The sequence below is a fragment of the Lissotriton vulgaris genome, chromosome 2_1, assembly GCF_964263255.1.
Source record: "Lissotriton vulgaris chromosome 2_1, aLisVul1.2, whole genome shotgun sequence".
NCBI classification, from domain to species: Eukaryota; Metazoa; Chordata; class Amphibia; order Caudata; family Salamandridae; genus Lissotriton; species Lissotriton vulgaris.
The window spans coordinates 392,736,668-392,750,867 of NC_141687.1; the positions used below are offsets into that span (position 1 = coordinate 392,736,668).

At 45.9% G+C, this 14,200-nt stretch overlaps 1 protein-coding gene across 1 annotated transcript in view; it reads left to right on the plus strand.

Moving 5' to 3' along the window:
• Positions 1–14,200, plus strand: part of LOC147730437 (caspase-8-like) — a 199,637-nt gene that overhangs the window by 71,741 nt on the left and 113,696 nt on the right. Inside the window, exon 2 of the mRNA XM_086955249.1 lies at positions 304–644. Within this exon, the coding sequence (XP_086811375.1) occupies positions 337–644 (308 nt within the window). The 5' untranslated portion in view covers positions 304–336. The remainder of the gene's footprint in view (positions 1–303; positions 645–14,200) is intronic.

A 14,200-nucleotide genomic window follows, 5' to 3' on the forward strand; every position in this document is an offset into this window, starting at 1 on the left:
AACCACCCTACAGAGAGTTTAATTGCACTCGAACAGGAAAAAGAGGGGTGATGTTAGTATTGTAGTTAGCGTTTTTTATGACCAATAATACCTACAGCTAACCCTCATTGTCAATTCAAGGCCTTATTAACACCATCATTTTATGCAACTTACTACATCTTCTTCCTAGTACATAATGAAGTGGAAGGTGGGCTAATTAGGAGCAGAGCTTCTACCATCACACTCTGTATTATTAGCACATGGACCAGTCTCACATGCTGCTTAACGGTAGTTCTTACTCAAAACATTTCTCCTTGTTTCTAGTTCAGTAACATTTTGGATCTGGATCCAGATACTATGATGGGCTTATACCAGCTTCTGTACGATATTAGCGAGGCGCTGGACACAGAGGATGTGCAGTCCCTGAAATTCTTGTGCCTGGAGCAGGTTTCCCTGAGGCAGCAGCAGGAGATCCAAGATGCCAAGGACCTCTTCCTGAAGCTGCAGGAGGAAGGACTTCTCCAAGAGGGTGATCTTTCCTTTCTCTGCGAGCTGCTCTTCAGAATCAAACGCATAGACGTCCTTGAACGAAAACTGTGTGGCAGCAAAGAAGAGATTGAGCGAGCACTTCAACTACCAGGCCAGGCAAAAGTGTCTCAGTACAGGTGGGTGAGAACAAGCACAGTAACCTTGATGTGATTGGATGAATGACTGTGGAATTGATGTCTAAATTCCTAAAGTCTTGAAAAAGTGCTTCCACCAAATGTCATCTTCTACTTATAGTTAGATAGTTCTTTGTGTCGCATAGTGAGAAGCCATCACAATCACATTCTGTTACTTGAAAACCTCTAAATTGTACCACATAAAACCAGTTACAACCAACTTATCGTAGGTCTTTTCAGTTATCATATATACTTTTTCATCTGGGCAAAACTGTGTCTAGTTCTCAGTGCCCAGACTCGCAACACATTCTGTAACAGAAAGCTGCATGACTTTCCGTCTATTTTTTCAAAAGAGACTATACAGTTCTGGAATAGGACGTTTCTCAGGATATCATCATACGGGTATATTAACAAAAAATATTTTAAAATGTTTTTAAATGGAAGTTTAAGTTGAATGATCTGTATGTGTTTATCATGTGCAGCAGCAGTTTCTCTACCAGGGTAAGGGATAGCGTCCCCCCAACACCCACTGCTAGCTGCCCTTAAAAAAATAAAATGGCTATAAAATAAATGATTTGAAGTATCCGTGAAGGAATGAAGTAGTCAGCTCAGGTTATCGAGGTAAGTTATGATTTATTGGTAATGCGAGATCGAGATAACAGGAGCCCACGCCAACCGCTGCACTGGAATCACCGGAATACCTAAGCATAGGATTCCACATTCCAGAGCATGCGATGTGGCGAGCGCAGCATGAAGCACGAGGATACAACACATCCTCCTTACTAGAAAAGAAAAGAATTAACCTGGACATATAATACATACAAGCAAATTAATGAGTGCAGAATTCATAACATTGAGAACATTTTAAAAGATGAGGGTTGTGCAGAATTCATAACATTGAGAACAATTCATAACATTGAGAACATTTTAAAAGATGAGGGTTATACACCTACGACGTAATCTTTATGCCATATAGGAGCTTTCCTCTGACGGGAAAAACTTGAATGAGGAGTGTGCATGGGAAAGGGCTGAAGAGAACGTGGGAAAACAGGAGGGTTATGAGAATTGGAACAAGAAGGAGTGGTCCTTGAATGGCTGGAAGAACCGGAACTGCTAAGGAGGGATGGAACTTTGACAACTTTAGAGAGACTCCACACATTCCCGTCTGATAACTCTACAACTTGCCTACCTACTCTAACAACTAACAACGGGTCAGAAAAACGTGATACACCAGATCTCAGAAAACCAGACTTTCTCACACGCACCCAATCACCAACCTTGCAGGGATTGCTGGAATTGGAAGACACCACAGGAGCACGACAACTAGCACGTTTACCATCCACAAGGTCTCGCATCCAAGGTTGGCTTAAATTACATACACCTTTCCTCCCTCGCATCATTTCAAAAGGAGACAGATCACCATTACCCTTAGGGGTATTCCGATAACTCCATAAGAGTTTTCTAACAGCCTCGTAACAATTCTCACCGTTGCACACAGCAAGTTGCAGACCCTCCTTGAGTACCCTAATCCACCTTTCAACCATGCCGTTGCCTTGAGGATAGTAAACAGAAGAGCGCTTGTGTGAAATGCCATGATTGCAACAAAAGGATTTCATCTCAGCAGAGGTGAACTGTGTGCCATTATCGGAAAGAATAGAAGAAGGAAAACCTTCCTTTTCAAAAATTGAATTGAGGAAATCGATAACCACCCTAGAAGATACATGGGGAACGAATTTCACTTCTGGCCAACTAGAGAACTGGTCTATCAGGACAATGGCGTACACTGGACTCTGACCAAAGGACATTGGACCGGCTATGTCTACAGAAACGCATTCCCATGGTTTTGACGGTCTTGAGATTCTTTTTTTCATACTGGACATGCCTGGGTGACCCTCATGAGCCATGTCCAAAACGGTGTTTCTTAAGTTATCCGGAACCACTTTGTTTAAAGTCCTTTCCATCCTACAAGACAACGGTCTCACCCTCACCATGTGGAATCCTATGCTTAGGTATTCAGGTGATTCCAGTGCAGCGGTTGGCGTGGGCTCCTGTTATCTCGATCTCGCATTACCAATAAATCATAACTTACCTCGATAACCTGAGCTGACTACTTCATTCCTTCACGGATACTTCACTGGCGACGAGGATGGGATAACAGGAGCCCACGCCAACCGCTGCACTGGAATCACCGGAATACCTAAGCATAGGATTCCACATTCCAGAGCATGCGATGTGGCGAGCGCAGCATGAAGCACAAGGATACAACATGATTTCATTGCCATTTTATTTTTCCAATGTGTGCGCCACACGCAGTGCCCCAAACCAAGAAAGGGGTGTGTCATCTGTTGCTAATTGGCAGCGTACAGAATTGGAGTGCTGGCCAGATGCTCCAAAGCGCACATGTCAGTTTGGCCGTCCGTCTTGCGATGGGCAGCCTGACATGCGCATTGTGCAGATTTCCACTCAGAAGTGTTAGACAGCTGCTGGGTGGAGAGCAAGCATAGGCCTCTAGGGCCTTAAGGAGCATCTGACCAGCCTGCTCCATCCAATTCTTGAGCTTCTCTCATGCAGGTTAACAGCATGAGCGCAAAGTCAGAATTGGTTAGGGGAACTCCACTGCAGACTGCAGTTTCACCGTGGAGTAACAGACGATGTGTGGCAGTCATGAAGTACAGTTTATTTACCTTTAATTTATTTAAAATGTTAGAGTTAGAGTTGGAGTTATTTTGGGTGGAGGGAGGGGCTGCTTTATATAGGCTTTTGGAGGAAGGAAATGTTTTTTTTTGTTTTTTTATGAATGTGTGCTTAATTATGGGCTTTTGGAGGGGAGGGAGTGGTTTTGTTTTTGGGGAAGTGGTGGAGTACTTCGCTCGGCCCACCACTTTCAAAGGTTACCAGACTCCACTAATCATGTGTCTACCCAATGGCACAATTGTTCGGACATTGGCAGGCGAGCTGGTTGTGGGGAGCCTGAATGAGAACAAGCTCGGAATGGGATACCCATATTCCCTGCTTACTGTTCAGTCGGAGCAGCAAGTTGGAACCAATCCTCATGCTGCCTTATTCCCAGTGGCATTCTCCATTCACCCGTACTCCAACAAGAGTGCTACTAGATAAGATGACCAAATACCCTGAACATGCAGTCAGAAAAAGGAACAGTAAACACAGCTCTCGTTATAAAAGAGTTAGCAGCACTTAGCCAAACAAAGTTGCTTTTCACAACACATTTTGTACTTGAGCGCAGGGCTCTTTCCTGTTGATTCTGTATCTGAACTTTGTCATGGTTTTATGGGGGTGCTGCAAAATCCCTGCACCACTACTGTTAATGCCACTGCAAATTCTAATTGGCGGGTGTTCTCAGAGTAAGGAGTATGCATCTGAGGTAGTTGGGTTCTTTCTTGGTCGGCGGCTTGGCGGGGCGGATTCTGGTGAAGCTGCATTTCCGGCAGGTGAAGGGTCCATGGGTGTGCTTCGGGGCGGCCAGGAAGCAGGTGTGTGATCGTCCAGTGTTGAGTGCGCGGAGGGTGCTGGTATTGTAGCGGTGTCGGGCGTTGTGGCGTCCACGGGGGCCAGAGGGTCTGGCGCTGGGCGCGGACGAGCGCAGACGGCCTTGCCTTAGGCACGCCTTTGGCGAGCCAGTAGTGCGCCCGCTGCGCCCGTCCGCTGCACGGCCTCCATATGAGGGGAGGTGGGAGGGACAAGCATCTGGGAGGCGGGAGCGAGGCGGAAGGGGAGGGGTCCGGGGATAGCGGCGAGCAATGGAGGGAAAACAGAGGGGGGGAAGAACAACAGCAAGGGGGAACAGAAGAAAAAGGACACAATAACGATGTCAGGCACAAAATGAAGGCAGTACAATGAAGGGAACAATATCAGGCACAAAATAGAGGCAGTTCAATGAAGGAAAAAGTATCAGGCAAAATACTGAGGCGGAACCTGAGGTGGAAAAGGGGAGCAGGTGGCTTGAACCTTGCAGCAGGGGTTGGATGGATCAGAGGCGGCACAGAGCACCTCTGAACTTTGTGGGGAGTGATGTCCTATGACCGAAGTCTGAGGACTCACGTGCATTCCCCGCGGTGGCCAGCTTAAGAAGGGGGGTGGGAGGGACGAGCAGCTGGTAGGCAGGAGCGGGCGGAAGGGGAGGGGTCCGGGAAGAGCGGCGAGCAATGGAGGGAAAACGGAGGGGGGGAAGAAACAACTGTGAGGGGAAACAGAAGACAAGAATTGTCATATCCATTAGGTCTTGCATTTTGGACCTTATAAGTGTTTAGCCATGCAACAGTTGGTGTTGTTGCACCAAGGATATTCTGCGGCATAACTAAATACTTATAAGGTCCAAAAAGCGTGACCGATTGGCTAGGCCAATGTTTGTTTGTTATTTGTTGCTGTTTTGTTTAAGTTGCCAGATCTACATTAGCTGGACATGGTTTTTGTTAACAGTTTTTTGCATCAAAGGAACTTGTTTTCATTGCTCTGAATGTTGTTTCCACTATGGTTGTAGTAAGCAGTCATTCCCGGAGGTGTGGGGGGCTGCCCATGCGCCGAACTTTGCAAATGAGAAGAAGCCTTGTGCAGGTGCAATTTACAAGTGTGGAGTGAGTGAGCCCCAGGCAGCATGACTCACTCACACAGGAGTTCATGCACTGCACCTGCATACTCAGCATGGTGTAAGGAAACTCGACCCACTCCCTCCCAGGCATCGAACACATATTTACCAAGTAGCTCTGCGAAGAGTCTGTATCAGTGACGGGCTTAGATTATTTACAGGAAGTGATGGCGCTCTAGCATGTGAGTATAAGAGTCTAGAATGGAGCTAGTGAATATACAGTGCAATCAGGTGAGGGGGAACAAGCCCAAACAAAAAACAACCCCTGCATGAGTGTGGGTCAAGACCCACACGACCAATATGAACAAAAGTCCTGTGCACACGTATGAGTGTAGTACGTTTTGGTGTAAAAACCAAAATTCTAAAACAATGTTCTTGAAGAAATAATGAAGGTTGACATCTCGAGTTTCAAGCAGCTGGATTTATAAGTCAATCCAGATCAGTACTGAAAGAAACAAACCAGCCGACACGTGTTTCGTCACAACGTGGTACAGCTATGACTCTTCAGGGCTGGGAAGGACATAAAATAAGAAAGTGAAATAAAAGAAACAAAATGCAAAATTTACATTGTTGCACGAAGCAGAAGGAAATGAAGCAAGAGTGATCACTATAGAAACACCCTGCTAACCGTGGAAACCCTACAATGTAAAGGTACATTGGTATAGTGATTTCTTAGTTCATAGAAAACCCAAAACTGTGGGATAGTGGTGTAATACAAGTGAACCTTATTGATGGTTGAGCAATGAAAGTAAGCAATCTTAGAGAAGATACACAATTATTATCTGCACAATGGCATGCCTGAATTAATAGGTGCTTTGTTTTATAATAGCCCAATATATCAATTCAATTCAATTTTATGACTTAATTCGGTTAATTAGCAATAACCATAAAAGCATACAACATGAAATTTCATATACAAAGAAGTATTACACAAGATTCCCTATAAAAAGCAATTTTCCAAACATCGAAACAGTTAAAATTCATTCATACAAATTGATTTCCGTAATATAAATAAATTTTGTTTAAATTCTGAGACAGTTGCGACAGTTAATACTGTGTCTAGTCTCTGCAATTCTAAAAACGCTGGGCGACATCGATTTAAATTAATTTCCTTTAGGATTGGGATGATAAATTTCCTGCGAGGCAGTGTATAAAATTTACAAAAGAATAAAACATGAATGTCAGATTGGACTGAAGAGTCGTCACATGGGCACATAATTAAATCGTGAGACCACAAGTTCATAACAGGGAAAGTCAAAAGTCTAAAAAGAATGTTCAGTCTAAAACGTGTGAGGGCAAACCTCTCATGATTGGTCATGTATAAAGTTAAATATGGCTGTAGTTTGTCCCCAGTTAATATCAATTGATGTAAGGAATCAGTCTTTTTCTTTACTTCCTCTTTTGCTCTTTTCTCTTGGAAGTGTTCCATACATTGTTTTTTCAGTGACCTCCTAGGTATATTAACCATTGTTAGTGGATTACCGTAATATTTTTGGCAATCAATTTCAACAAGGAAACGTTAAACATAATCAAGTCATTTGATCCTACTTACATTTTCTAGGTTTAAAACATCCCTAAGAATAGCGCGGTTCAGTACACACTCATTTGTTGTCCAGACCCTGTGCCACATAAGAATGGGCTGAATTTTAATTGTGTCTGTGATATGTGGCTGACCAAGTTCTGCATGACAAATATAGGTCGAGACACACTCACATACAGCCAAAATGTGCCTCAAAAACATATTTTCCGCTATTTGGATTGTTTTTGTGTTGGCTTATCCCCAGAGACCTGATCCGTAAAGGACAACTGATATACAGGTAGCATTATAGATAGTTAACATTTTCCTGATCGTTTTTTCCCCCATTTTTTTAATACAATTTTTTAGGGCCATTATTGTTTTTGAGAACAAAAGAGTTCTCGCTTTAACCGCAGTTGCCCATGTGCTGGTCTCATGGAACAGGATACCTAAATAAAGGAAGTTAGGGGTAGAATCCAAGGGGATATCTATTATATACATAATTTTCCTCAGTTTCTTAATTCCTGTGCCATAATTCATGGAGAACGTTTTTGTACAATTAATTTTTAGATCCAGGTTCAACATAAAGTTATTAAAAGATGGTGTCAGGCCCTGTAGGGCTAGGGGCGTCTCTGCCATTAGGTCCGCGTCGTCCGCATACAAGAGTGCAGGGATCGATCTTTTGGCTACCATAGGCATATCCCTGCACTCTTGTAGTAGTGCACGTTCAAGACCATTTATGTAGATTAAGAATAGAAAAGGGGCCAGGACGCACCCTTGACGTACCCCACAGCCTATCCCAAAGGATCTGGTACATTCTCCATCCTTCCCATAACGGACAGAAGCTGTGGCACCTGAATATAGTTCCCTTAGAAAACGAATAATAGTTTCTTCCACCCCTAAACTATCTAGGATTGCCCAAAGTTTACTATGGGAAACACAATCGAAAGCCGATGTGAGGTCGACAAATGTAAAATATATGCATTCCCCCTTAACCCTAGTGTATTTTTGGTGCAAAATAAATAAATTTAGGCCTTGTTCAACTGTTCCTACACCCTTCTTGAAGCTATATCGCAGGTCACTAATTATCCCATTATCCTCTGCCCGGTTTTGGAGACTCCCTAAAATGACTCTGCCAAGGATCTTTATGGACGAATCAAGAAGGGAAATGGGTCGATAGCATGCACAATTTTGTCTATCTCCTTTCTTGAATATTGGCACAATTACCGAGGTGAACCATGAGTCGTTTAGACCCCTCGTAAGGGCAGCATTAAAAAGTTGTACGAACATGGGCTCCCAAAGCTCGCTATTTTCTTTAAACAGGTCTGCTGGAAACCCGTCCGGGCCTGCAGCCTTTCCGCCCTTAGTTGTTCTAATACTCGCCATGACTTCTTCCAGGGTTACAACCAATTTCGAGTTCCAACCCATTTCCTCCCCAGATATATCAGGCAGTGGTTGGTGTGTTCCATGCGAACAGCTGTAGAGTTTGGAAAAATGATCGACCCATTCGTCCTCAGCAATCGCTATTTCTATGCGAGCTTTTGAGTTATCATTGAGAAAGGGGGGCTTCATTATACATTTTCCTTAACCCTCTAACCAATATCAGGTCGCGAGGAACCCCATGTAAGGCATTGTTAAGATCAGAGAGTGCCTTTGTACATGCAGAATCGAACCATCTCCTATTACCTTTTCCCCGACTCTTTGATTCAACCCACAAACTATCCTTAATAGTGGATGCTATAAAGTTATGATTCAACCCACAAACTATCCTTAATAGTGGATGCTATAAAGTTAAATAGTGGATGCTATAAAGTTATAATAGCCCAATATATCAGCAACCTAAGAGAGGACCAAAACATTTAAATAGCGGCAAGCATGAAAACGATAATATCAGAGTGCTTTGTTTGATAATAGCTCAATATATCAGCAACCTAAGAGAAGACCAAAACATTTACATAGAGGCAAACTTGGAAGCGATAATATCTGAGTATACGATTGTGTGAAAAATGGTCACCCCGGAAAAGGGACAGGATGGTGGATTCCCAGTCTTTGCTGCCGCTTATTGCACAATCAAAATACTTGGTGAGGACGAACTCCGACCATAACCCCTTGTGGTTCCATATCAGCTGGGAGGCAGACTGCCCGCCTGTACCCACGTGGCGACTCCAGCCGTGCGCACTGGAGGACTCAGAGTTTCGCTCCTCCCTGGGAACGGCTATTCTAGCATATTTCAACATTAATGGAGGGACGGCGATCAGCGCGTTAGTTGAATGGGACGCCCACAAAGTGACAATCAGGGGGCATTGCCTGGGAGCCACGTGGAATATACGCCGAAAGCTATCAACCTCCCTTGCACGATTAGAAACTGAGCTACTACAATATGAGCGTGAAGTAGAGGGGGGGGGGCAGACAGGCCGGTCGGCTGGGGGACCTCCGCACCCAACATGCAGAAATTTTGGAACTTTTGGATGCCATAATTACATGGCGCACACGGCCGGAACACATGCCAGGGCGGACAGAGCAGGCCACCTATTGGCCTGGCTGCTGCGACAGGAGGGGAGTCGTGCCCCAATAGGAGCGCTTCGCACGGCGGAGGGGACGCTGGTGTATACGCAACGTGAGATCCTTTGAGCTCTAACCCATCATTACACGCAACTGTACAGCGCCAGAGGAATTGGCCCTGGGAATCTTCTGGAGGGATTCTTGAACTCTATACAACTGCCCACAGCCTCAGAGGAACATAAGGAGGGGCTTAATGAGCCTTTCTCCTTAGAGGAAATTGGGGAGGCGATCAAGTCCATGGCGTCTGGGAAGACTCTAGGACCGGACGGCTTACCTGACGAGTACTACAAAGCATACTGTGAGTCCCTGGCACAGCTACTCCACATGCTGTATAACACAGCGGTGGAAGAGGGGTTGTTACCTCCTTCAATGCTGGAGACATACCTGGTCTCCCTGCTTTAACCAGACAGAGACCCCACAGCTCTAGGATCATATAGGCCTCTAGCGATGCTTAATGTAGATTACAAAATCCTCGCAAAAGTATTGGCGGACCGGTTAGCACCGGTGGTCCCCCCACCGGGTCTACGCTGACCAGAATGGGTTTGTCCCCGCGAGGAACACATCGCTGAACCTACGGAGGTACTTTAGGGTGGCAGCTGAAGCCACACATGAGTGGCCCAAGGCGGGATGTCTAATCCTCGACCTGGAGAAGACATTTGGTTGCCTAGAATGGGGCTACCGGTCGGCATTGCTGTTACCATATGAGTTGGACATGGGATTCCTCCAGATGGTCGACCTACTGTACAAAAACCCCACAGTCCGAGTACGGCTAGGCCCCTACATCTCTGATGCTATTCCAGTGGGCCGAGGCACTAGGCAGGGGTGCTCCCTATCCCCGTTACTGTTCGCGCTGGCAATTGAGCCCCTAGCCATTGCTATACGTGCGACCCAGGGGGATGGCATACCGCTGGGGGACACGGTCCACCAAGTGTCGCTCTACGCTGATGACCTGTTGGTGTATGTGAGGGATGTGGGGCAAATACCTGGACAACTGGCCCAACTACTGCAGAACTTCGCCCCCATCTTGGTGCTCCGAGTAAATGCGGGGAAATCCTGCCTTTACGCTTTTGGAGAGGGAAACACTGACCCGGGGTACTTTCTGGGTGATACCCAGGTCCAATGGAGGGAGGGTACCTTTCGCTATCTGGGATACAGATCTATCGCCATCCAAATGATTTGTTTGATGGGAACCTGGGAAGGGCAGTCACGGCGCTAAAATCGCAGGTGCGCTTTTGGGGCACACTTCCGCTGACAACCACGGGCAGGGTGGCGCTTGTCAAAATGGTCATGCTCCTTCGACTCCTGTACCATTTTGTTAATTTGCCCCTTTTTATACTGGCCGCCTTTTTTAACATGCTTACTAGGATGTCGCGGGACTTTATCTGGGGCACCCCTCGGCATAGACTGGCGCTAGCGAAGTTATACCTACCGCCGGATCAGGGAGGACTGGCTGCTCCTTGTTTTGAACATTACTACCTTGCTGCCCAGATGCAATGGGTCACTTGCTGGCTGGCGGATAGGGGTAGGGATGATATGGCCACAAAACTGCCACCGTACTCGCTGGAACAAATAAACAGACTCTTCCACCCTACCACTGCTGTGGCGCGGCCACGCCGCTCCACTTGACGGTGGCATATAAATGTTATCGGAGGGCTCTATATCTCACCAAGGATGTCATCCCTTACGCGCCTGTGATACCTCTGGAAGGCTCCCCCAGTGGAGGAGGGGTGCTCACGGCTCCTATGGCGGGAGGCTGACATTCGCACACTCGGAGATTTATACTGAGGAGGCGGAGGAGGGACTCCCTCCCGGGGGGTTTTCAGCACACCGCTCCCTGATAGCAAGGCTGACTGCCAAATGGGGGGATGTGACTACGGAGCCCGGGCAACACCTAACCATGCAGTATCTGCACGTCATGGGGAGGGGCAGGCACCTGGTCCGCTGATTTTCGGCATTGGTGCGGAAACATGCGGCTATCAGCTTAGATCCACTCCGCCGCAAATGGGAATTGGACCTGGGGCAGTCACTGGTGGACAAGGAATGGGAAAGGATACTTAAAAGTCCAGTGCGCATCCCTAGAAACATGCGGTTCAGTGAAATCCAGATATTTATCGACCATAGGGCTTACCTCACACCCGAGCTGATTAACAGATACTTTCATCGTAATGACACGCTGTGCCCCAGGTGTAGTGAGCTGGGGGCGGGATTTTTGCATATGCTATGGAGTTGCTCCGGGCTGGGTACATACTGGCGCGCAATTAGTGGGTTACTGCAGGGTTGCACAGGTTGCATCATACCGTTTGATTGCCCCAAGTACATATTACACCACTTCAGGAGGACCCCTAAGGACAAGGTAGCATCCCGGTTCCTGGATCTGGGACTAGTGGTTGCAAAACGCCTCCTCACAAAGAGATGGAAGGCACATGATCCGTGGAGTTGGTCATTTCAGGCATGGGCTAGGGCAGAGGGGATAGCCATCCGAAGGGAGGAAACGCTGGGGCTGCGGAAGGAGCCTATAGCGGCTCACTGGGAGCAGATGCTTTGTGCGCTTCAGCGAATGGAACAGGAGAGGCATGGGAGACATCTGGAGGGAACGGATAATGACCACACAGGCGGAGACACGCCCTATGCCAATACACTGACATGATATTTTGGTAGCACTTTATTTTACTTTAGTTCAGGTACGAGTGAAACCACACTAATGCGGTTGTAGCTGCGGTGTGCCTAAGGGGCCCTAGGGGGCGGGATGTGGGGAAGGGGAGAGGGAGTTACATATGTATACATGGGTTGCTGCTGCTACTGTTATGGTTCCTTTGTTTTATAAGTAAACCATCTGTTTCAGTGATCGGGGTTCATGGTCTGTAAGGACCGTACAGGCTATCACAAGGTTAACACACTGCTCCTATAGTGTAACGTCAGAGACTGCATCATGGCCTTCGGATTAAAATAAGGCTGGCTCCTGAGTAAGCACTCCAAGCTCCAATTAACGTAAAGTTTGAATGCAAGTGACTCCTGTGTTGCCGCACACTTAGGTGTTGACGAATAGCCTGATACACAATTGTAAGTTTATGTTTGAAATGCCCGTCATAACTATGTATAAAATTAAAACAATAAAAACATTTGACAAAAAAATTGTATACCTCCGCCGCCATCCCCATACAAACAGAGAATTAGCAAGAAGTTTCAGCGGCAGAGAGAGCATTGTTAGTTAGCAAGAAGGAGTGGCACTGGTCAGTATGTAAGGCATGTAAATGGGTGGGATTCACCGGCTTTGTTTTTTTATCTTTGAATTACACTATTTGTGGTTTTTGTAACCCTTAAATACTTCGATCCCTGAAGTAAAAATGTTTTTTTTATTATTGACGTAAAAGTAAATTGAAAAATGTTAATCGGAATACATATTGTTTCTGAAGGTACCATTTCTATTGACTGCATTAAATACTGCTCTACTCATAAAATATAGAGCTATGTTAAGATGCCAATGCTGGACACAGGGCAACACAAGAATCATCACGCAGCCAACGGTTTATATCTTTTAATACAGTCATCCCTCAGAACACATGGTGCAGAAGGTGTTAACATTTCAAATCCAGGATATGGACATCTTTTTTCTGGCATTATGGTCCTCAGCAGTGATCAGTTTGTAAAAAAAATAAATGCCAGCCCTCTTATCAGGTGGCCACTGCAGCTTGCACCACACATTACCCCTGTCATGCTGTCAATTATAGTAACTCATAATGAAGTAATCTCAGTGTATATGAGCACCATAGCAATATATTGGGTTATAGTGATATTGGAGAGAGAAGGAAGCAAATACACCTCTGATTTGTTTTTGAACCGAAAATATTGATATAATCCTTGAAATTAAATACTGTTACAAAGTAATACATTTGAACATATAGTTCTGAGTGAAAGGTGTCCCAGTGAAAAACGGAACCTAGAAAATTAGTGACATCTTTTTGAAATATATACAAGGTTTCCAATGCTTCATATAAACGACCATTACATATATATATGCAGTATACAGCGCTAGATACAGTGAGCAGTGCTGGTGAACAATGGTTTGTTTATTCAACTTATTGACGGTGTTTCGACCCCGTCTGCAGTGTAGGGTCTTTTCAGGACCTATGATTGCAGGGACACCTGAATGGTAATGGACCAGCTCGTGTGGAGGGTGTGGCCCCTTGCAAAGGATAAGAAAGGGATACTCACATGGATCCCAGCCGTTAGCCCAAGTGTGAGGTGGGTAGTGAGCAGAAAGCCCACTAGATGCCAGGGACTATTTTTTATATAATTAGCGGTGAGGGCTGCCCCTACCCCCACAATATTTTACAGTCTTTCTGCCCCCCCGGAAAGTAGACGGGGGCAATAGCCCCTATCTGCACCCCTGGGTCGGCAGAAAGTCCACTAGATGCCAAGGATTATTTTTTTTAATTTTATTTAGGGGTGGGGGCTGCCCGAGATGGCATGCCAATGCCCCCACCCCCACAATATTTTAAATTCTGTCTGCGGGGTGGCAGAAAGCTCACTAGATGCTAGGGATAATTTTTCATATTATATTTAGGGGTGGGAGCTTCCCTAGATGGGCATGCCAATGCCACAAGCCCCCGCAATATTTGACAGTCTTTCCCCCCCCCCCTGGGAGGCAGATGGGAGTAATAGCCCCGATCTGTCCCCTGGGGGGGGCAGAAAAACCACCAAATGCCAGGTATTATTTTTCTTATTTTATTTAGGAGTGGGGGCTGCCTGAGATGGGTATGGCAATGCCACCACAAAATGTCAGTCTTTCTGCCTCTTCTGGGAGGCAGAAGTTGGCAGTAACCCCTGATCTAACCCCCTCCAAGATGGTATGCCAATGTCCCCACCCCCACAATATTT